At 37.6% G+C, this 24,860-nt stretch overlaps 1 protein-coding gene across 5 annotated transcripts in view; it reads left to right on the forward strand.

The window, feature by feature from the left end:
* REXO5 (RNA exonuclease 5) overlaps nt 1-24,860 on the forward strand; it is a 43,140-nt gene that overhangs the window by 8,139 nt on the left and 10,141 nt on the right. For 4 of the 5 annotated variants that reach the window (XM_061208038.1, XM_061208039.1, XM_061208041.1 and 1 more), the window contains 8 exons: nt 3,081-3,224; nt 5,553-5,641; nt 6,597-6,712; nt 8,295-8,433; nt 8,576-8,670; nt 9,611-9,713; nt 12,324-12,427; nt 13,186-13,306. In XM_061208038.1, coding sequence (XP_061064021.1) covers nt 3,081-3,224; nt 5,553-5,641; nt 6,597-6,712; nt 8,295-8,433; nt 8,576-8,670; nt 9,611-9,713; nt 12,324-12,427; nt 13,186-13,306 — 911 coding nt within the window. The remainder of the gene's footprint in view (nt 1-3,080; nt 3,225-5,552; nt 5,642-6,596; nt 6,713-8,294; nt 8,434-8,575; nt 8,671-9,610; nt 9,714-12,323; nt 12,428-13,185; nt 13,307-24,860) is intronic. The other variant, XM_061208040.1, reaches the window with a different exon arrangement.

A 24,860-nucleotide genomic window follows, 5' to 3' on the forward strand; every position in this document is an offset into this window, starting at 1 on the left:
GCTTTTTGTATGTTTGTTGAGAAATAATTAAATTATTGAATAGTTGCACTCAGGGGACATGAAAAAGTGGTGAGGAATAACTAGTGATTCCTTTCCATATCCTCCATGACTGTGTTTCCTGTTATCTTCTGTCTCAAAAGCATCTAACTTCCTACCTTTCCATTGTTCCCCTTTCCTTCTAATAGATGTCCATATCGGACCTGCAGCTTTGTTTAATTTGACCTCCACTGTATTTTAAACATCTTTGAGTGAATCTCAGAGTAGTCATTATGAGATTCAAAACTCAGGTAAAGACATTGAGTTGTAAAAGAAAAGGATGTAATCAGAAAAAAATTGATGTGATTGAAGAATATAGATTGTTGAGGAGGATTAGGGGGTGGAGATGGAATAAGAGGGCGGGTAGTGGTGAGAGATGCGGCTTAGAGGTAGGTTAAAGCTTTGTCTTACAGGCTGTAAATGCCATGCTAAGGACTTTGGATTTTATCCTGTAAGCATTGAGGAGCTAGAGGGTTATAGCTACTTCTCTGTCCTCCTAAGGATTTTGCTTCATTTTCCCAACCTAAATAAATATCGAGGTCCCCAAGATACAGTCCATACACTTTAATCTTTCTTCAGTTCTTTTTTGAAATATTCATCTGTTCTTCCCCAGTTTATCCATCACTCTTCTGTGGATAACTCCTCTGTCTTTAGGTTTGATATCCCAAACTCCAGGCCTGCATTTTCAACTGCTACCTGGATGCAGGATGCAGTATGGATGGATGTAGGATGTAGGATGTTGCTACCTGGATACTCCACTGTACCCTCAATCATAGCATATATAAAAGCATTTTTCTCATCCCTAAATAACAGACTCCCAACTTCAAATCCCCTTTTCTGTTGGTACTGTTTTTCTCTAAGCCACCAGTATTGAATTTTAGAATTACTTTTCTTTTGGCTCCCCATACCCAATCTTCATGGCTCATTCCCTTTGCTATTAAGAATCTATTCAAATGTTACTTTATCAGAGAGACCTTCCCTGATTATAAAATATATTACATTAACCCTTTTCCTGCCCCAGCACTCCCTTTCCTCCTTTTTCTCCTTTACTTTTCTCCATAGTCCTTATCCTCACCTGCTATATTATGTATTTGTTTGTTTATTGTCCATCTTCCCAACTAGAATTTAAGTTCACCTAGAATTTAAGAGAATTTTGTTGCTTTTGTTCATTGGGGAATCTACTGGCTAGAGCAATGCCAGGCATATAATAAGTACTCAGTAAATATTTTGTTGACTGAACTGAATTACTCTGTCACTATGCTCTACCAGTTTTTCCTTTTTTAAAAAAATATTTATTTATTTGTTTGCTCCAGGTCTTAGTTGCGGTTTGTGGGCTCCTTAGTTGCGGCAGGTGGGCTCCTTTAGTTGCAGCTTGGGAGCTCCTTAGTTGTGGCATGCGAACTCTTAGTTGAGGCATGCATGTGGGATCTAGTTCCCTGACCAGGGATCGAACCCAGGCCCCCTACATTGGGAGCGCAGTCTTAACCCACGCCCCCTGTATTGGGAGCCAACAGGGAAGTCCCTCTACCAGTTTTTCTTGTGTAATGTTCCTTTCTTATAACCTTTTTCCTCCCTCCACCATCTTAATCCAGACTTTTTTTTTTTTTGCCAGAATTATTGCAAAGTCATTTCTCATTTCTCTCTCTACTTCATTTTCCACATATCTTTGAGGTTGATCTTTGTTAAAGTACTGTTTGGTTATGCCATTTCCCTTCTCAGGAACTTTCTGTTGCTCCACCTTATGTATGGAATGATGGATTAAAGTTCAAACTCTTGAGCCTGGCATTCGCAGTAGTCTACAATTCACTTTTATCCTCCTCTTTCAACCTTGTTTCTTTCTATTTTTTTAAAATTTATTTATTTATTTATTTTATGGCTGTGTTGGCTCTTCGTTTCTGTGCGAGGGCTTTCTCTAGTTGCGGCAGGTGGGGGCCACTCTTCATCACGGTGCGCGGGCCTCTCACTATCGTGGCCTCTCTTGTTGCAGAGCACAGGCTCCAGATGCGCAGGCTCAGTAGTTGTGGCTCACGGGCCTACTTGCTCCGCGGCATGTGGGATCCTCCCAGACCAGGGCTCGAACCCGTGTCCCCTGCATTGGCAGGCAGATTCTCAACCACTGCGCCACCAGGGAAGCCCTCAACCTTATTATACTGCTCTTCTACAAAGACCTTTTTTTCTCCCCGACTGGTCTAGTCACTACCATACCAAGTTTGCTTTGTACATTGCTATCTTACCTGGGATGCCCTCTTTCCTTACTTCTGATTCTTTGGCTCTTTTGGTTGCAAGGACCAGACACTCATTGAGGCCACCTTAAGTGAGAGGGTACTATTTGAAGGATGCATGTGGACTAGAAAGTCATCAAGAATCTAAGTGCCTCTGGTGAAGAGCTGTTCTCCATCCCTTTCATGGCATCTTAGCTTCTTTGTTTTCTGTTCTAACTGGTGTGTTCTCTTTATTTCCTAGTTCAGTTCTGGAAGCAAGCAATCTGATCAGCTTAGCTAATTACCCTTGTCCCTTTTGAGCATGTCTTGACAACGAATATCAAGTCACTGGTCAGTTTATAGATGGCTCCCTCTTTAGCCAAGTCCCCACTCTTAATCCAATCAGTAACCAGCCCGGCCTAAAGAACCAGCACCACTGCTGGTGCTTGAGCAAGTGGTTAGGGGTGCAGTAGATTTAGCTAGAATGGGCTATTAGGAGTGGCAGACACTGTAACGGACTGGTCTAATACACCAAATATCTGAATTCTGCCTTTTCTTTAAGACTCAGCTAATCTTTTCTTCTCTTGAACCATCTCTAACCATCTCAGCCAGTATATTCTCCCTTTCCCTTTTATAGCTTTTATTATTATAACCCATTTGAGACTTATTTTCTCTTTGTGTTCTTTATAAGTGTATGAGAGTGCAAGCTCCTTTAAAGTTGGGGCTGGGTCTTAAAAATCTTTTGATCTTCATCATGCTTACCCTATACAACATTAAAAGGACATGTCCTCTGAGGCCTCTTAAACACAGATTCTAACATATGTACGATTGTCCTTGTTTCAGGGTCTTTACCTTCTTCCAGCTCAAAAGTCAGCATCAACCTGCAGAATGACCCCATCGTTCAAAAGTATGGCTCTAAGAAAGTAAGCTTGACCAGATGCCTTCTCACAAAGGAGGAAATGAAAACATATCACTTTCCATTACAAGGTTGGTTTAGATTTAACCTGATGTTGGTAACAGTGGAAGAATATGTATCAGTTTATTTAAAAATATTACTGTTGAAAGTTCATTTTTATGGGCTGCTTTCCAAGTGATTTAGTCCATCTTCTATTAAAGAGGAAATACTTTCAGTGCAATGTTTCCTAAAGTGTAGGATGTGTACCATTATTGATTTTAGGTAGTACGTGAACATGACCTTAAATATTGTGGGAAAATTATTCATTTTTCTTTCATTCCTTAGTATATTGAAAAGAAGTCAATATGTCTTTAAAACTTTAACACTTCTCTGGTACTTCTAATCCTCCTCCCAGCCACCCCACCCCCATTTTCTTTAATAAATAGGACAAGTCTAGGCTCAGAGCCTTGGTCCATTATGTAGCAAGAATTTAATAAAAATTCTTTTATTTATTACCTCTTAATCAGAGCAGTCATGTTAAAATTCCTTAAAAAAACAAAAAAACAAAAGCCCTATTGAGATATGATTAACCTACCATACAGTTCACCCATTTAAAGTATACAATTTCAATAGTTTCTAGTATGTTTAGAGTTTTTCAACCATCACCACACTCAATTTAGAACATGTTCATCACCCCAAAAGAAACCCTGTACTATCATTTCCCCCCAGTGCCCTTTAGCCCTAGGCAACTACTAATTACTTTCTGTTAATAGATTTACCTATTGTGAATATAAATGGAATCATACAATATGTGGTCTTTTGTAACTGGCTTCTTTCACTTAGCCTCAAATTTTCAAGGGTCATCCATGTTGTAGCATGTGTCATTACTTCATTTATTTTCATTCTAATGATATTCCATGTATGGTTATACATTTTATTTATCCAGTCATCAGTTGATGACATTTGGGTTGTTTCCACTTTGGGGCTGTTATGAATAATGCTACTTTGAATATTCAGATACAAGTTTTTGTGTGGACATATGTTTTCATTTTTCTTGAGTATACACCTAGGAGTAGAACTGCTGGATCCTATGGTAACTCTATGTTTAACCTTTAAGGAACTATCAGACTGTCTTACAAAGCAGCTGCACCATTTTACATTCCCTCCAGCAATGTATAAGGGTTCCAATTTCTGCACATCCTTACCAACACTTGCTATGCTCTGCCTTTTTGATTATACCCATGCTAGTGTGTGTGAAGTAGTATCTCACTGTGATTTTGGTTTGCATTTCTCTGATGGCTGATGATATTGAGCATCTTTTTATATGCTTATTGGCCATTTGTATATTTTTTCAGATCCTTTGTCCGTTTCTTAATTGGGCTGTCTTTGGGGAGTTAATAGTTCATATATCATAGTATTGCCATGAGGATTAATTGAGTTAATGTATAAAACGAGCTTAGCATGGGGCACATAGTGCTTTAAAAAAGTTATTCTTTGTTATTATTGGTACTAATAATATAGATAAGGAGGGCAGCAAGTATAATGTCTCCAGGATTTGGGGGTACTCCTTTCTGGTCTAGACTGTATTTTGATTCTTTTAATTGTAATCAGTTGGAAATTTCAGGGTACTGTGACATAGAAACTGGTCAAAGCTTTTCATACTCCCCTTAGTTTCTTGTCAAATAAGATCTAGGTATTACCTTTACTGTTTCAGCCTCTGTCTGAAGGTAGGAATCTTCAATGATTCAGATACTTTTGGGCCTCTGAGCTGAATGTGCCTGGTTATTGACTTAGGGTACACAATGGAAGGGGTACCCTAAGCCTATATCTGAGCCTCTGTAGGGAATTTTCAGGCTATGATTCCAGAAAATGAGGCACGTTTCTAAAGAGAGATCTTGGAGAAATTTTAAGGGTAGAGTTGAGTACAAGAGCGCATATGGTGAATGTTAAACGTTCTGCCTACCATGAAATCCTTTTATATCTCTGCTATGGTGGAATCTCATTCCTACTTTTTCTTGTTTTATTTAGGAAAGAAAGATGCCACATGCAGTCATTTGCATACTTTATTCATCCTTCCTTAGTGCCTACATGGGAAAGGTCCAGTGACTTTGGATTTAGCCACAATTTAATTACAATTTCTAATAAGGAGGAAAAAATTGTTACTTGGTAACTGCAAGGAAGTCTAGGCCCTAGTATCTCCAATAACAGCAGCCTACATTATTCTCCCAAAATGTAAAAATGAGTAGATGGAGAAAAAATTAAGGACAGAAATTGTCTCTTATTTAATTTTATATTTCAAGTGTCTAACATAGAGAAGGTGCCCCACAAATGTGGTATCTCAGTTTCCCCTGGATAAATATAGGAGTAATGTTTACCATTTCTAGTTCTAAAGGCAAATATTTTATTCCTTTTCCTCCTAGGTTTTCCTGACTCTGAAAACTTTGTGCCTACAAAATGTTGTGGTTCTATAACCGACAACAGTCCTCTCTTTGGGCTTGACTGTGAAATGGTAAGTACTACTTTTGATTTTTCAACTGGAGTGTTGCAAACTAGGGTCTAGTTTTCTTGAGTGCGTTCAGTTCTAGTATTCAGTTTAAATAACTGAAAGTAGACCCATTTAATCACATTTTAGAAAAACTGGATCTTTGCTCCAGGATGAGAAATAAATATCACATAAGTTTTCTAACTAGTTGATATATTTAATCTAATTTTTGAATATTACTAGAAGTTGATTGCTTCTGTCTTTTGAACAAGTGTTTTGTTGTTATTGCCGCGAAGACTTTGCCTGAATTACCATTGGTTTGGCTTAGTTTTACACATTTAAGATCAGAAGTAGGATTTTCCTGCTTAAGCTCCCCTTGTGTTTTACTTTGTCTAATTAGTAAGTCTCCTTTCAGGGGCAGTGTATCCCCTCTCACTTAGTACTCAAGTAACAGTTTCTCAACACTGAACAGAGTGGCTAAGAGCTAAGGATTTGGAGTCTGTCGTATCAGGGTGTGTATACTGGCCTTGCCTGTCACCTTGGACAAATTCCCTAATTCTCCCTCTGTGAAGCAGGGATAATATTAGAGGCTACTTCATGGGGTTATTATGAGGTGGTATATAAAATGCTTAGTATTGCATTAGATAATAGAGTGTGCTAATAAAAATTATTTTTTGTGGTACTTAGCATAATACTGTGTTGTAGTACACAGTAAATAGTACAATTATAATTGATGTTATTATTTCTGTCCCTCTGGGGCACATCCTTCCCAGAGAAATTGTACTGTGTTGGTTACTTTAAATGTAATGTTCAACAGCCTGCTTAGCTTTAATTTCATTCATATTGGATTCTCTAGTCAGCAAAAGGCTGTGCCATTGTCGCAGAGTAGATTAGAGTAGATGGCAATTGATGTAGTCGTGAATAATGAGAGGAAGCAAGAGCTTCCACAGTTTAGCAGCCTATCTACATCCTGGTCTTTCAGTGCCTGACATCCAAGGGGCGAGAACTAACACGCATCTCATTGGTTGCTGAAGGAGGCTGCTGTGTTATGGATGAACTTGTTAAACCTGACAACAAGATTGTGGACTACCTCACCAGGTATTTTTCACCCTGCCTCCAGCTCTCTATAGCTGTCAGACTAGAGTGGAATGAGACTTAACAGGAATAGCCTGTAGCTTCTGTTTGGTTAGGTATTATCTACTTATTTATTATTAAATAAAAGGCTGGGGTGCCACAACTAGAAATTTTAATACTGAAATTGCACAATGTCGGTGTATAATGCTCTTACCTTTCTTCCTCTCTAATCTTCCTGTGACCTAAGTCACCAGAATATTATCTTCCTTGTCATAGAATCTGACAGTTGTAATTGTTATCTAGCAACTGCCAAATAGCTTTGCTCTCTGATGAGACCCCATCTGAAAAATCTGCAAGTCATCTTCTGGCAGTCAAATGATTTTAGAGCTTAATCTGCCTTGACCTCAGAAACCAAAACAAAACTAAGTGTTTCCACAACAGAAATTTTTTTTTTTTTTAATTTTATATTTATTTATTTATTTATTTATTTGGCTGTGTTGGGTCTTCGTTTCTGTGTGAGGGCTTTCTCTAGTTGCGGCGAGCGGGGGCCACTCTTCATCGCGGTGCGCGGGCCTCTCACTGTCACGGCCTCTCTTGTTGCGGAGCACAAGCTCCAGACGCACAGGCTCAGCAGTTGTGGCTCACGGGCCTAGTTGCTCCGCGGCATGTGGGATCTTCCCAGACCAGGGCTCGAACCCGTGTCCCCTGCATTGGCAGGCAGATTCTCAACCACTGCGCCACCAGGGAAGCCCCCACAACAGAAATTTGAAGCTCAAAAATTTTTCTGTCTTTCCAAAGATTAGCAAGTAATTTCAGAATGTACACACTACAGTGATTAGGCAAAGAAAAGCCAGTGAAACATTACCGTTGCTGCCCATTGTAATTGCACCTATCAATTCATGCTTACTTAGTCACAGAGAGGCCGTGATGGTGATAAAGACTCTGCTGTTGGCAGACATGACAATTAGACAGTATTTTTAGGGAACAATCATATGTGACAAAGATGTATGTATAAGGGTATTTGTCATAGTATTGCAGAAATATGGGAATATGAATGAAAGTAGGGGGTTGGTTAGAATGTTATATTTATCTAATGGAGTACTCTAACCATTTAAAAGGATGTGCTGAAATAGATTTATTGATGTGAAAACTTGTTCATGATATATAGCACATGTTATGATCATATTATAAAGTAGCATAGGCATTATGATTGCTTTTTTTTGGGCCGTACCATGTGACTTGCGGGATCTTAGTTTCCTGACCAGGGATTGAACCCAGGCCCATGGCAGTGAAAGCATGGAGTCCTAACCACTGGACCGCCAGGGAATTCCCATGATTACATTTTTATAAAAATGAAACATATACATGAATATATATGTATCAAAAAATATGATAGAATATTTACTAAAGTGTAAAAAATGATCTCTGGGTGGTGGGATTATGGGCAGTTTTTAATTTCTTCTTTGTTATTTAATTTTCAACCTTGTTACACTGAGCATTTATTAATTTTTTATTAATTTTTTAAAATATTCTTTTTGAAATGACTTTCCGGGGAGGAAAGCTTATTAATATCATGGTCTGTCCATTTCTCTTTTTTTATTGAAAGTTTCTCAGGAATCACAAAGAAGATTCTTAACCCAGTGACAACCACACTCAAAGATGTACAGAGACAGTTAAAAGCACTGCTTCCTCCCGACGCTGTGTTAGTGGGCCACTCCTTAGACTTAGATCTCAGAGCACTGAAAGTGAGTATCTGATTTAGGACTTAGTTTTTCTAGCATATGTGCCTGTTTCATTAATCTCAGATCTAAAGCCTTCTATCCCCCAACCCACCTGTTTTTTCCTTTAGCATAGGATGCTACTCATTGTATTCTCTTTCCTTCTCAGATGATACATCCATATGTTATTGATACATCATTGCTTTATGTCAGAGAGCAGGGCAGAAGATTTAAGCTCAAGTTCTTAGCCAAAGTTATTTTGGGGTAGGTTTGTTTGCATAGTATAATATTGTCCTGATAGACTCTACATAATTTAGCATATTGTATCTTATTTAAAGCATATTGCAGTGTTCAGCCTCTCTCCTTTCCCTCTTAGTTTGTAAACATTATTATGAATTCTGAGATCCTAATTTCAGAGAGAAGTATGACTCAGAAATGAAAAAACTGTGGGAATACAAAAAGGAGTTGCATTCATAGCTGAAGGTTGATGGATAGAACTGGACAGAGAGGCAGAAAAGTTACCCCAAATTTCGAAACATAACGTTCCTATATTGAATGTATCCTATTATGTACAAACACATATTGTACAAAGATATTCATTATAGTATGATTTAAAATAGCCCAAAAGAATTCAGATATTCTACAGGACTAGTTAAATAAATTATGGTTATCTGCGTGACTAATACTTTGTTACTGAATATGATAGATCTTTATGTGCTAATAAGGGGATCTCTAAGATGCTACTGAGAATAAAATGGAGATGCAGAACAAGATGCGTAGATACTGAGATATTGATTGATGTAGATTAGATTTAGATATATCTATAGACATAAACATATGTATTTTTTAAGATTTTAAAAAACAAAGGATTTTTAAGTATATAATAGAAAATTTCTGGAAGGTAACTTTAAAACAACAGCTACGTCTAAAAAATGAGACAAGGGGTTGGCTGGGGAGTGGACCAGAGACTTTTTATTGAGTAGCCTTTGATGATATGCTTGCTGTAAACAAAGCCATTCCTGATCATTCTGTACCCTCAGTACCTCTCAGGTCCTGGCACTAAGTAATAAAGGAATCTTGATTGTTGTGACTCAAATCTAATTACTAGAATGCTGAAATTCTACGTGTAGCCAGAATATTTGGGATGAAAGAATCTATCATTAAAAATGCTCCCAGGTATGTCAATTTTACCTTGACTTTCCAGGAAGGATATACAGTGTCCAGATAGGTTTGGTCATGATGCCACAGAAGATGCTAGAACAGCCCTTGAATTGGCTCGGTATTTCCTCAAATATGGCCCAAAGAAGGTTAGTACCTTTGCTTTCCTTAAAATTATGAGACTAGAACAGAGTCACAGACCACCATATCCTGCTGTTACCTTTCTTTACAAAAATGGCAGTGTAATTCAAGGTGAACATGTATTTGAAATTAAGACCTGTATCACTAGCATGATGTAGTGGTTAAATATGTAGTCTCTGAAGTTGGACTTCCTTGTTTTTAAATAGGTCTGGCTATATGATATCTAGGGCAATTTCTCTGAGCAACTTTAGTTTCTAGATCTGTAAAATGGGAGCACACTTCTCTGGGATATTGGTGAGGGTAAATGAGATATTATATAGTATAAAGCTCTTAGCACAGTGCCATGAATATATTAAGCACCACAATGTGGTGTTAATCATTGTAGCTGAGGGACTTCCCTGGTGGTCCAGTGGTGAAGACTCTGCACTTCCACTGCAGGGCGCACGGGTTTGATCCCTGGTTGGGGAACTAAAGATCCCGCATGCCACTTTTAATTCATTGTAGCTGATGCTAATAATTGTGATAATTATAAAAATCTAGATAGATTTTTGCTCTCTTGGGGTGTGAGTAGCATATCATTGTTTCAAAAGCAGTTCAGTGGGCCTGGATTAGAACAGCACATAAAGGAGGCATTGAAGAGGATGTAGTTTATGACAGACTGTGTTATAACACATTCTAACCTATTAGATTGTCCCATTGTGTGATATTTTCTAACATGACCCCTTTATGAAATAAATGGTAGTCCATATAGAATAATAAAAAGCCAGAATAGTTTTTTGTGTCATGGTGATAGAAAGACATTGTAAAATATCTTATGCGGCATGTGAATAATGGCCAACATTCACTGAGATCTTACGAAGTGTACTATTCTAAAATGCTTTATATACATTATCTTATCCTTATAGCAACCCTGTAAGTTAACTATTGATATCATTATATATATGATCGTTCAGAGGTTTTGAAAGGTTAATAACTTATTGAGGGTCCTACAGTTAGAGGCAGAACCAGGATTCAAACCAGGGTCTGTCAGATTCTAAAGCCTGTCTTTGCTCTACATGAGGAATTAGCAAACCTTTTCTGTAAAGGCCAAATAGTAAATATTTTAGGCTCTACAGACCATACTATCTCTATCACAGCTACTCAACTTGCTGTTGGTAGTGCAAAAGCAGCTATAACAGTATGTCAGTAAAAGGACACAGCTGTGTGCCAGTAAAACTTTATTTACAAAAAACTGACATTGGGCTGGACTTGATCCAATGACTGTAATATGCCAACCCCTGCTCTAAACCACTGCACTGAGGTTCTAAAAACTTGGTCTCAGGACCCATTTATCCTCAAAGAGCTTTTGTTTTTGTGGGTCATATCTATCAACATTTACCATATTAGAAATTACATATGAGAAAAATTATATTTACTAATTTGTTGAAAATATTTTAAAAAATCATTACATGTTAACATAAAAAATGTATTTTTATGGAAAAAAGCATTTTCAAAAAAATTAATGGGAAGACTGTCATTGTTTTACATATTTTGCAAATCTCTTTAATGTCTAGCTATTAAGCTCCTATTAAGGAGACTAGTGACTTTCTCATATCTGCTTTTACGTCCAATCTGTTGTGTTATATAGTTGGAGAAGACAGGACCTTGTAAACTTCCCCCTGACAGGGTCTCTGGAACCCCTAGGAGTTCTCAAGCCACACTTTGAGAACAGTTGCATTCTATTATGCTGCCACTTGATTTCCAGGAAAAATTGCATCTCACTTGAGTAAAATCTCAGGAAATCTGAATTAAGGATGGACTTTAGTTAATAATAAGATACCAGAAAAGAATCTAAAAAAGAGTGGATATATGTATATGTATAACTGATTCGCTTTGCTGTACAGCAGAAACTAACACAACATTGTAAATGAACTATACTCCAATAAAAAATTTTAAAAAGAAAAAAAATAACATATCAATAGTGGTTCATTAATTGTGTCAAATACACCATACTAATCTAAGATAGTAGTAATAGTTGAAAATGGCAGTTGGATATATATGGGAACTCTGTACTGTCTTTGTAGTTTTTCTGCAAATCTTAAATGATTCTAAGTAAAAAAAATATCTGTATCTCTATACATCAGAACTCCCAAGTGGGCTCCCACTTTATGGAAAGAGAATAAACTAGAATACTTTTCATGATTTTGTGTTAATCCAATAAAGTCTTTTTTTCATATTGCCATGAAAGCCATTCTTTTATAATTTCCAAAAGTTGCATGTTTGCAGAGAAGTAAGTTTTAAGTGACTTTGGAATGAATGATGAGCCAAAATTGTCATTGCTTTTCACTTAGCCCTACTTGGCCCTTTCCCATATTCATGTCACAACATCAGCAGCTGGTAACAGATTGCCATTCTTGGCTAAGCAGCCAGAAACCATCTGGTAACTATTGAACCCAGCCTGGGACTGTGGCAACAGCATGGTCACTGTCTACAGAAACAGAGAACACCACTTGAGTGGGTTTTTCTTGGATTTTTTGGGGGTTTGGGTGTTTTTTTGTTTGGTTGGTTTCTTTTTTTTTTTTTTAGCCTCAAATACTTTGCAAGATATTAAATGATTTTACCACTTTATTTTCCTTCAGATTGCAGAACTAAATCTGGAGGCACTAGCTAGTCACCAAGAACTGGAAGCAGTAGGCCTAGAGCCGAGAAATACAGCAGAAGTAGTTCAGCAGCTGAACACAAGGTAATATTTTTCAGTTCTAAATAGTCACAAAGACAAATGGAGTATCTGGTTTCTTATTTAACAACAAAACCTGGAATATTTTTTTCCTCTTTTGAGTCTATTGAGAAATGTTTACCAATAATATGAGTAACATTCTTCCATTAGAAAAACCATGGATGGAAAAATACCACCTACTGCCCTAAATAGCATCTGTTTTTCTAATTTTCTGAATCTATTGATTGGTCTTAAAATAACTCACTTTACAAAAAAAGTAAGACATTGAAATACATTGAACTAAGTGGCATTAGGGGAGATGATAGACTAGTGAGTATTTTGATTAGAAGAGTCAGCTATAGCCTTGATGTATTGCCCAGATTGGGAAAAAAACAAACAAAAAACAGACTCAGAAGAGGTTTGTCTCCATACCATAGTAAATGTATCAGATCCTTAGAATCTAGCCTAAATTTTGATAAAGAGTTTTGAGTATATTTTTTGTTTATCCTTCCTCTCCCTAAATGTAGAGCAACAATGTTCAATATGATTTCTGTAATGGTGGAAATGTTCTATATCTGTGCTGTCCAATAAGGTCCATACATGTGGACCTTATAGTACATGTGACTAGTGCAATTAAGGAACTGAATTTTTATTTTATTTAATTTTAATTTAAATAACCACACATTGCTAATGGCTACCAGGTTAGACAGTGCAAGTATATAGAAGTAATTCTTGGGTTAGGGAAAACTGTTGTTCCTACCTTGATCTCTTCTCCTTCTTTACAGTGTTTTAGAATGCTTGGACTCAATGGGCCAGAAGCTCCTTTTCTTGACTCGGGAGGCAGATGCTACTGAACTTTCTTCTTCCAAAAACTGTCAAACTATTAAGTGCCTTTCAAATAAAGAGGTGAGTGACCCAGTATCTCTTTGAAGGTTGCATTCAGAGTAGAGGGTAATGTAACCCTTTGCAACCCATGCAAGTATCAAGCTTTTTTTCATCAGCAACCTTGGCTACCATTAGCCAGTATGGCTTCTATCTCAAATTTTGTGTGGAGCACTTTTAGTCTCAATTACCCCATAGGAGCAGAACTGTCAGCTGCCAGTGTCTGTTTCCAGATTCCAGCAGGCCTGTGGCTTTGGCCTTGCACACCACTTTAAATTTCTGTTCTTTTTTCTGGTTCATGGAGGTGTTTATCTTGGTTTTTAGCCTGACTATATCTTTTTGGTTTTCCTATATATATATATTTTTAATATTTTACCTATCATTTTTTAAATATATTTTACCTATCATTGCTATATGTGTATAGCAGAAGGGATGCATCAAAGCATGAACTTATGTCATCTTGTTCAGAGGCTCTGTAATTTTTTTTAAGCATTTTATTTGGAAATAATTTCAAACTTACAGGAAACTTGCATGAATGGTGGAATATCTGTATACATTCTATCTAGATTCATCTTCTGTTAATACTCTGCCTCATTTGCGTTATTATTTGTGTGTGTGCTGGGTTGCTCCTTCACTTTTTACACTTTCTTGCTCTCTCTTCCTATGTCTATATGACATTTCATTTTTTAGTTTCCTTTAGTCTGGAACCATTCCTCAATCTTTCTTTGTCTCTCATGACATTGGTAATTTCATTTTGGGTTTCCTCATGATTAGATTCAGGTTATGCCACAACAAGAGGCATATGTTGTCCGTCTGTCCCTCTCTTGTGTTTATTTTGATGACCTTAACAAGATGTTGTCTAGTTTCTCTGCTGTAGAGTTACTATTTTTTCCCCTTGCTTTGAATAAATAATATGTGAGGATATACTTTAAGAACAGCAAATATCCTGCTTTTCATCAAAATCCCCACCTCCTCTTATAATTAGCAAAAACTGATGATTCTTAACTGAACCAATTTTTACTGTGAACTAGTTTTTATTGTACAATGATGGTTTTCCAACTCTATATATTTCCTCCATATTAACTAGTTGGTACTCAGTATTCTATGAGCAAGAGTCCTCCCTTTACCTTATTTGTTCATTCATTCATTCATTCTGTGTGGACTCATGGATTCCTGTTTATTTCAGTGGTTTATAATTTATGATTGTACCAAATTGTTTTGGTTTACACATTTCTCAGATTTGGTAAGCAGTAGCCCCTTCAAGCTGGCCCCTCTGTCCTTGTGACATGCACCCATAATTTTTTTTGAGCATTTTCTTCCTGCTGGCACAATAAGAAAGTCAGGTTCATCTTGGTATTAGAAACCAAGATCTGGGTGCTGGGTGTGCATATTTTTACTGGGATGTCTTTGCTTCTAGACCCTCAAAGCAGACAGAGTTAGGAAATATATGCATGTAGGTAGGATATGCGCACACACACACACACAAATATGTATGTACAAACAAATACATATTTAAGAAATCAAGTGTCTGTACCAGTACCTCTAATTTCAGCCCTTGCACAGGATTCTTCATTGCTTTTCCTCATTTCATCTTTGTATCTCCCTTTATAAGTTACTTGGATTCCTTTTTTCCTCCCCTTCAGATTAGCTCTTATGCATTTAGAATACAGTTGGGTTCATTTGTTTCAATTTGCTTTTAGTTTTAGTTTTTTTTTCTCTCTTCCATCCTTGTTGATTTATTTTTTGGATCTGTAGAACATTAACATGCTTCCAAAGGCAAAACTACACAAACAAGTATACTAAAAGAAGTGTCATTCCTTCTCATATCTATTTCACCCAGTCCGCCCTCCACCTATCTCATGTAAGTAAATAACATTGTTGTTTTCTGATTTATCCTTCCTTTGTTCCATTTTTTGTAAAGAAAAGTAGATATATATACGCTTTCTTATTTCTTTTTCTTTCTTACACAGAAGATAACATACTATATAAATAAACTCTTTTGCTTTTTTCCCTTAACATGATGTCCTGGAAATCATACCAGGACATAAGGTTCCAACTTCCCGTTTTTGCATATGGATATCCAGTCTTCCCAGTCTCATTTTTTTGAAGAAACTATCCATTTCACATTGAATGTTCTTGGCACCCTTGTCAAAGATCACTTGACCATATACACAGAGCTTTATTTCTGATCTCTCTTTTGTTCCATTAGTCTATTTGTCTGTCTTTATGCCAGTACCACACTGTTTTGATTACTGTAGTTTTTAATATGTTTTGAAATCAAGTAGTTTGTGTCATCTGACTTCATTCTTTTTCAGGATTATTTTGGCTATTCAGAGTCCTTTGAGATTCCTTACGAATTTTAGGATGATTTTCTTCTTTTTCTGCAAAAAATGACATTAGGATTTTAATAGGGATTGAATTGAATTCATAGATTGCTTTGTATGCTGTTGACAACAATAGTGTGTTCCAGTCCCTGAACATGGAATGTTTCCTTTTATTTGTGTCTTTTAAAATTTCTTTCAGCATTGTTTTGTAGTTTTTAGCATAGAAGTGTTTCACCTCCTTGGTTCAGTTTATTCCTAAGTATCTTATTCTTTTTTGATGCTATTGTACATGAGATTTTTTTCTTAATTTTCTTTTTTGATTGTTCATTGTTAGTATGTAGAAACACAACTGATTTTTTGTGTGTTGATTTTGAATCTTTCAAATTTGCTGAACTCATTGATTAGTCCTGACATTGCTTTTGTAGAATTGTTAGGGTTTTCTACATGTCCTATGTGAACAGAGAGAGCTTTTCCAATTTGGATGGCTTTTGTTTCCTTTTCTTACCTAATTACTCTGGTTAGAACTCTCAATACTGTGTTGAATAGAGTGGCAGGAGCAGGCATCCTTGTTCCTGATCTTAGAGAAAGTTTTCAGTCTTTCACCTTTGAGTGTGATGTTAGCTGTGGGCTTTTCATATATGGCCTTTATTATGTTGGGGTAGTTTCCTTCTATTTCTACTTTGTTGAGTGTTTTTATCTCGAAAGAGTTTGAATCTTCTCAAATGCTTTTTCTGCATCAGTTGAATGATCATGTGGTTTTGTCTTTTCATTCTGTTAATGTGGTGTATTACATGGAATTGTTTTCATACATTGAACCGTCCTTGCATTCCAGGAATAAATCTCACTTGGTCATGGTGTATAATACTTTTAATGTGCTGTTGAATTCAGTTTGCTGACATTTTGCTATTTAATGTAATCACTAGATTGGAAGGACTATTTCCATTTTGTTGTTTTCTGTATGTCTTACAGCTTTTTGTCCCTCCTCTCCTTTCTACCGTCTTCCTTTGAGTTTTGATTTTTTTTTTTTGGTAGAGACATGCTTTGATACCCTTCTCATTTCCTTTTGTGTATGTTCTATAGATATTTTCTTTGCAGTTATCATTGCAGTTACATAAGACATCTTAAAATTATAACATTCCATTTTAAACTGATAGCAGTTTAATTGCATACAAAAACTGTACTCCTATAAGCTCCACCTCCTCAACTTTGTTACTGATATCATAAATTGCATCTTTATATGTTATATGCCCATTAACATAGGCATATAGTTTTTTTTTCATGTTTTTGTCATTTAAGTTCTGAATAAGAATTAAAAGTGAATTTATGCACCAAAGTTACATTAATACAGGTTATTATATGTGTCCATGTATTACCTTAACTGGAAAACTTTTTCATGTTGTTGTCTAGTATCCTTTCATCTTGAAGGACTCCCTTTAGCATTTCTTATAATAGCAGGCCTAGTGATAATAAACCTTCTCAACTTTTTTTTTCCCTGCATTTTTGAAGCATAGTTTTGCTGGATACAGTTTTCTTGGTTGATGGTTGTTTTTTGGTTTTTTTTTCTTTTTTTGGTTGATGGTTTTTGTATTTTATCACTTTGAATATATCATGCCACTCTCTTCTGGCCTGCAAGGTTTTTGTTAAGAAATCCACTGATAATCTTATGAAATCTTCCTTGTATGTGATGATTTGCTTTTCTCTTGCTGCTTCCAAGATTCTCTAATTTTTACTTTTAACAATTTGATTGTAATGTGTCTTTGTGTGGGTCTCTTTGGTTTATCTTTCTTGGAGTTCTTTCAGCTTATTGAATTTGTATGTTCATTTCTTTCCTCAGATATGGAGAGTTTTCAGCCATTATTTCTTCAAATAAGCTCTCTGCTCCTTTCTCTCTTCTTCTGGGACTCCTATAATTTGTAAATTGGTCCTAAAGATGGTGTCCCAAAGGCTCTTAGACTCTGTTTCCTTTTCTTCATTCTTTTTTTTTTTGCTTTAACTTAATGATCTCAAAGATCTGTTTTCAAGTTTGCCTGCTCAAGTCTGATGTTGAACCCCTTTAGTGAATTTTCCAACTCACTTAATGTATTTTTCAGCTGCAGAATTTGTTTGGTTCTGTGTTCTTTTTTTTTTAATTTTATTTATTTTTTTATACAGCAGGTTCTTATATAAGTTACCTATTTTATACATATTACTGTGTATATGTCAATCCCCATCTCTCCCAATTCATCCCACCACCACATCCCCACCACCTGCTTTTCCCCCTTGGTGTCCATACGTTTGTTCTCTACACCTGTGTCTCTATTTCTGCCTTGCAAACTGCTTCATCTGTACCATTTTTCTAGATTCCACATATATGCGTTAATACATGATACTTGTTTTTCTCTTTCAGACTTACTTCACTCTGTATGACAGTCTCTAGGTCCATCCGCGTCTCTACAAATGACCCAATTTCGTTCCTTCTTATGGCTGAGTAATATTCCATTGTATATATGTACCACATCTTCTTTATCCATTCGTCTGTTGATGGGCATTTAGGTTGCTTCCATGACCTGGCTATTGTAGAGAGTGCTGCAATGAACACTGGGTTGCATGTGTCTTTTTGAACTACCGTTTTCTCTGGGTATATGCCCAGTAGTGGGATTGCTGGGTCATATGGTAATTCTATTCTTAGTTCTTTAAGGAACCTCCATACTGTTCTCCATAGTGGCTGTATCAATTTACATTCCCACCAACAGTGCAAGAGGGTTCCCTTTTCTCCACACCCTTTCCAGCATTTGTTGTTTGTAGATTTTCTGATGATGCCCATTCTAACCGGTGTGAGGTGATAACCTCATTGTAGTTTTGATTTGCATTTCTCTAATAATTAGTGATGTTGAGCAGCTTTTCATGTGCCTCTTGGCCATCTGTATGTCTTCTTTGGAGAAGTGTCTATTTAGTTCTTCTGCCCATTTTTTGATTGAGTTATTTGTTTTTTTAATACTGAGCTGCATGAGCTATTTATATATTTTGGAGATTAGTCCTTTGTCCATTGATTCGTTTGCAAATATTTTCTCCCATTCTGAGGGTTGTCTTTTCATCTTGTTTCTAGTTTCCTTTGCTGTGCAAAAGCTTTTAAGTCTCATTAGGTCCCATTTGTTTATTTTTGTTTTTATTTCCATTACTCTAGGAGGTGGATCAAAAAAAATCTTGCTGTGATTTATGTCAAAGAGTGTTCTACCTATGTTTTCCTCTAAGAGTTTTATAGTGTCTGGTCTTACATTTAGGTCTTTAATCATTTTGAGTTTATTTTTGTGTATGGTATTAGGAAGTGTTCTAATTTCATTCTTTTACATGTAGCTGTCCAGTTTTCCCAGCACCACTTATTGAAGAGACTGTCTTATCTCCATTGTATATCCTTGCCTCCTTTGCCATAGGTTAGTTCACCATAGGTGCATGGGTTTATCTCTGGGCTTTCTATCCTGTTCCATTGACCTGTATTTCTGTTTTTGTGCCAGTACCATATTGTCTTGATGACTGTAGCTTTGTAGTATAGTCTGAAGTCACAGAGTCTGATTCATCCAGCTCCGTTTTTTCCCCTCAAGACTGCTTTGGCTATTCGGGATCTTTTGTGTCTCCATACAAATTTTAAGATTTTTTGTTCTAGTTCCGTAAAAAATGCCATTGGTAATTTGATAGGGATTGCATTGAATCTGTAGATTGCTTTGGGTGGTATAGTCATTTTCACAATATTGATTCTTCCAATGCAAGAACATGGTATATCTCTCCATCTGTTGGTATCATCTTTAATTTCTTTCATCAGTGTCTTATAGTTTTCTGCATACAGGTCTTTTGTCTTCCTAGGTAGGTTTATTCCTAGATATTTTATTCTTTTTGTTGCAGTGGTGAATGGGATTGTTTCCTTAATTTCTCTTTCTGATTTTTCGTTGTTAGTGTATAGGAATGCAGGAGATGTCTGTGCATTAATTTTGTATCCTGCAACTTTACTAAATTCATTGATTATCTCTACTAGTTTTCTGGTGGCATCTTTAGGATTATCTATGTAGAGTGTCATGTCATCTTGAAACAGTGACAGTTTTACTTCTTCTCTTCCAGTTTGTATTCCTTTTATTTCTTTTTCTTCTCTGATTGCCGTGGCTAGGACTTCCAAAACTATGTTGAATAATAGTGGCGAGAGTGGACATCCTTTTCTTGTTTCTGATCTTAGAGGAAATGCTTTCAGTTTTTCACCATTGAGAATGATGTTTGCTGTGGGTTTGTCGTATATGACCTTTATTATGTTGAGGTAGGTTCCCTCTGTGCCCACTTTCTGAAGAGTTTTTATCATAAATGGTGTTGAATTTTGTCAAAAGCTTTTTCTGCATCTATTGAGATGATCATATGGTTTTTTTTCTTCAGTATGTTAATATGTTGTATCACATTGATTGAGTTGCATATATTGAAGAATCCTTGCATCCCTGGGATAAATCCCACTTGATCATGGTGTATGATCCTTTTAATGTGTTGTTGCATTCTGTTTGCTAGTATTTTGTTGAGGATTTTTGCATCTATATTCATCAGTGATATTAGTCTGTAATTTTCTTTTTTTGTGGTATCTTTGTCTGGTTTTGGTATCAGGGTGATGGTTGGCCTCGTAGAATGAGTTTGGGAGTGTTCCTTCCTCTGCAATTCTTTGGAAGAGTTTGAGAAGGATAGGTCTTCTCTAAATATTTGATAGAATTCACCTGTGAAGCCATCTGGTCCTGGACTTTTGTTTGTTGGAAGATTTTTTTTTTTAATTAATTAATTTATTTTTGGCTGTGTTGGGTCTTCGTTTCTGTGCGAGGGCTTTCTTTAGTTGTGGCAAGCGGGGGCCACTCTTCATCGCGGTGTGCGGGCCTCTCACTGTCGCGGCCTCTCTTGTTGCGGAGCACAGGCTCCAGACGCGCAGGCTCAGTAATCGTGGCTCACGGGCCCAGTTGTTCCACGGCATGTGGGATCTTCCCAGACCAGGGCTCGAACCCATGTCCCCTGCATTGGCAGGCAGATTCTCAACCACTGCGCCACCAGGGAAGCCCTGTTGGAAGATTTTTAATCACAGTTTCAATTTCATTACTTGTGATTGGTCTGTTCGTTTTTTCTATTTCTTCCTCGTTCAGTCTTGGAAGGTTACACATTTCTAAGAATTTGTCCATTTCTTCCAGGTTGTCCACTTTATTGGCATAGAGTTGCTTGTAGTAGTCTCTTATGATGCTTTGTATTTCTGCAGTGTCCATTGTAACTTCTCCTTTTTCATTTCTAATGTTATTGATTTGAGTCCTCTCTGTCATTTTCTTGATGAGTCTGGCTAAAGGTTTATCAATTTTGTTTATCTTCTCAAAGAACCAGCTTTTAGTTTTATTGATCTTTGCTATTGTTTTCTTTGTTTCTCTTTCATTTATTTCTGCTCTGATCTTTACGATTTCTTTCCCTCTACTAACTTTGGGTTTTGTTTGTTCTTCTTTCTCTAGTTCCTTTAGGTGTAAGGTTAGATTGTTTATTTGAGATTTTTCTTGTTTCTTGAGGTAGGCTTGTATTGCTATAAACTTCCCTCTTAGAACTGCTTTTGCTGCATCCTATAGGTTTTGGATCGTTGTATTTTCGTTGTCGTTTGTTTCTACGTATTTTTTGATTTCCTCTTTGAGTTCTTCAGTGATGTCTTAGTTATTTAGTAACCTGTTGTTTAGCCTCCACATGTTTGTGTTTTTTATGTTTTTTTCCCTGTAATTTATTTCTAATCTCATAGCGTTCTGGTCGGAAAAGATGCTTGATATGATTTCAATTTTCTTAAATTTACCGAGGCTTGATTTGTGACCCAAAATGTGATCTATCCTGGAGAATGTTCCATGTGCACTTGAGAAGAAAGTGTAATCTCCTGTTTTCAGATGGAATGTCCCATAAATATCAATTAAATCTATCTGGTCTATTGTGTCATTTAAAGCTTGTGTTTCCTTATTAATCTTGTGTCTCGATGATCTGTCCATTGGTTTAAGTGAGGTGTTAAAGTCCCCCACTGTTATTGTGTTACTGTTGATTTCCTCTTTTATAGCTGTTAGCATTTGCCTTATGTATTGAGTTGCTCCTATGTTGGGTGCATATATGTTTATAATTGTTATATTTTCTTCTTGGATTGATCCCTTGATTATTATGTAGTGTCTTTTCTTGTCTCTTGTAACATTCTTTATTGTAAAGTCTATTTTGTCTGATACGAATATTGCTACTCCAGCTTTCTTTTGATTTCCATTTGCATGGAGTATCTTTTTCCATCCCTTCACTTTCAGTCTGTATGTGTCCCTAGGTCTGACATGGGTCTCTTGTAGACAGCATATATATGGGTCTTGTTTTTGTATCCATTCTGCAAGCCTGTGTCTTTTGGTTAGAGCATTTAATCCATTCACATGTAAGGTAATTATCGATATGTTCCTATTACCATTTTCTTAATTATTTTGGGTTTGTTTTTGTAGGTCCTTTTCTTCTGTGTTTCCCACTTAGTGAAGTTCCTTTAGCATTTGTTGTAGAGCTGGTTTGGTTGTGCTGAATTCTTTTAGCTTTTGCTTGTCTGTAAAGCTTTTGATTTCTCCGTCAATCTGAATGAGAGCCTTGCTGGGTAGAGTAATCTTGGTTGTAGGTTCTTCTCTTTCATCACTTTAAATATATTGTGCCACTCCCTTCTGGCTTGTAGAGTTTCTGCTAAGGAATCAGCTGTTAACCTTATGGGGATTCCTTTGTATGTTATTTGTCGGTTTTCCCTTGTTGCTTTTAATAATTTTTCTTTGTCTTTAATTTTTGTCAATTTGATTACTATGTGTCTCAGCATGTTTCTCCTTGGGTTTATCCTACCTGGGACTCTCTGCGCTTCCTGGACTTGGCTGGCTATTTCCTTTCCCATGTTAGGGAAGTTTTCAACTATAATCTCTTCAAATATTTTCTCGGGTCCCTTCCCTCTCTCTTTTCCTTCTGGGACCCCTAGAATGCTAATGTTGGTGCGTTCAGTGTTGTCACAGAGGTCTCTTAGGCTGTCTTCATTTCTTTTCATTCTTTTTTCCTTTATTCTGTTCTGCGGTAGTGAATTCCACCTTTCTGTCTTCCAGGTCACTTATCCATTCTTCTGCCTCAGTTGTTCTGCTATTGATTCTAGGGTATTTTTCATTTCAATTATTGTATTGTTCATCTCTGGTTGTTTGTTCTTTAATTCTTCTAGGTGTTCGTTCTTTAATTCTTCTAGGACTTTGTTAAACAGGTCTTGCATCTACTCAATCTTTGCCTCCCATTCTTTTTCCAAGGTCCTGGATCATCTTCACTGTCATTATTCTGAATTCTTTTTCTGGAAGGTTGCCTATCTCCACTTCATTTAGTTGTTTTTCTGGGGTTTTATCTTGTTCCTTCATCTGGTAAAAAGTCCTCTGCCTTTTCATTTTGTCTATCTTTCTGTGAGTGTGGTTTACATTCCACAGGCTGCAGGATTGTAGTTCTTCTTGCTTCTGCTCTCTGCCCTCTGGTGGATGAGGCTATCTAAGAGGCTTGTGCAGGCTTCCTGATGAGAGGGACTGGTGGTGGGTAGAGTTGGGTGTTGCTCTGGTGGGCAGAGCTCAGTAAAACTTTAATCTGCTTGTCTGCTGATGGGTGGGGCTGAGTTCCCTCCCTGTTGGTTGTTTGGCCTGAGGCAACCTAGCACTGGAACCTACAGACTCTTTGGTGGGGCTAATGGCCGACTCTTGGGAGGGCTAATGCCGAGGAGTACTTCCCAGAACTGCTGCCAGTGTCCTTGTCCCTGGGGTGAGCCACAGTCGCCCCCCCCCCCCCCAGCCTCTGCAGGAGACCCTCGAACACTAGCATGTAGGTCTGGTTCAGTCTCCTGTGGGGTCACTGCTCCTTTCCCCGGGTCCTGATGCACACACTACTTTGTGTGTGCCCTCCAAGAGTGGAGTCTCTGTTTCCCCCAGTCCTGTCGAAGTCCTGCAGTCAAATCCCGCCAGCCTTCAAAGTCTAATTCTGTGGGAATTCCTCCTCCTGTTTCCAGACCCCCAGGTTGGGAAGCATGACATGGGGCTAAGAACCTTCACTCCTGTGGGTGGGCTTCTGTGGTATAATTGTTCTCCATTTTGTGAGTCACCCACCCAGCGGTTATTGGATTTGATTTTATTGTGATTGGGCCACTCCTGCCATCTCACTGTGGCTTCTCCTTTGTCTTTGGACGAGGGTTATCTTTTTTGGTGAGTTCCAGTGTCTTCCTATCAATGATTGTTCAGCAGTTAGTTGTGATTCCGGTGCTCTTGCAAGAGGGATGAGCGCACGTCCTTCTACTCTGCCATCTTCTCAGGAAATTTTTAGAAGACATCCATTTTACAACATATGCTTGATATGTAGCTGTTTCTCACCTCCCAACCGCCACTCCAAGAGGAGAGGGCAGGCGGGCGGATTGGTGGCGCTGCACACTGGCAGCCCATGGCCCTGCTGGCCCAGGCTCGGCCGGCCGCTCCACCCCACTGCCATTGCCCCCGCCACCACAGTGTGTGTCTGGTTCTTTTTTATAGTTGCTGTCTCTTTAATGAAATACTCATTTTGTTCATGCATAATTTTCCTGATTTCATTAGTTGTCTGTCTATCTTTGTTCTCTTTTAGTTCTTTTTTTTTTTTTTTTTTTTGTCAACTACCTCTCCAATTGTTAGTGCCTGGCATAGTGGAAGGGACGACTCTCACTAATCAGCTCAGCCTGAGGTTTCAGGACCTCTCAAACATACTTTGAGGATGTGTCTTCTCTGAGCTTGTGCAGGTGCTTTTAGTTGTCTCATATTCTCTGAGCAGCTTGTCCCTGTTTCTCCTCAGAGCTTGCAATCTGTTGCTCCTCCTGACATCTGCCTTTGTTAACTGCAGCTCTAATGTGCTGTGGTGATTGCATATGTTTTCAGTAGCTTCCAAACAAGGCTGCCAGTCCTATCAGTGCTCTGAGTCAGGTGAGACAGAAACTAGTCCCTCAGGCAGTGCCCAGCCTAGCCATGACATTGGCTGCATGGTCCACTTTTGTTTCTGTCCAGAGGGAAGATCCCCAGTGTGGGAAATTTCCTCTGTGTTGAGCCCTGCTGGGTCAGATAGGGCAGGGACAGATGGGTACACAAAACTACATATTTTCCTTTCCCTTATGCTGGAATCCCTTCTGGTTGTTGTTGTGTTGTTGTTGTTGTTTCTGGGTGCTGAAACTTCTCAACTGGTCTCTAGAATTGTTGCAAAGGTATTCTGGTCTA

Source organism: Eubalaena glacialis, chromosome 13 (assembly GCF_028564815.1).
Source record: "Eubalaena glacialis isolate mEubGla1 chromosome 13, mEubGla1.1.hap2.+ XY, whole genome shotgun sequence".
Lineage (NCBI taxonomy): Eukaryota > Metazoa > Chordata > Mammalia > Artiodactyla > Balaenidae > Eubalaena > Eubalaena glacialis.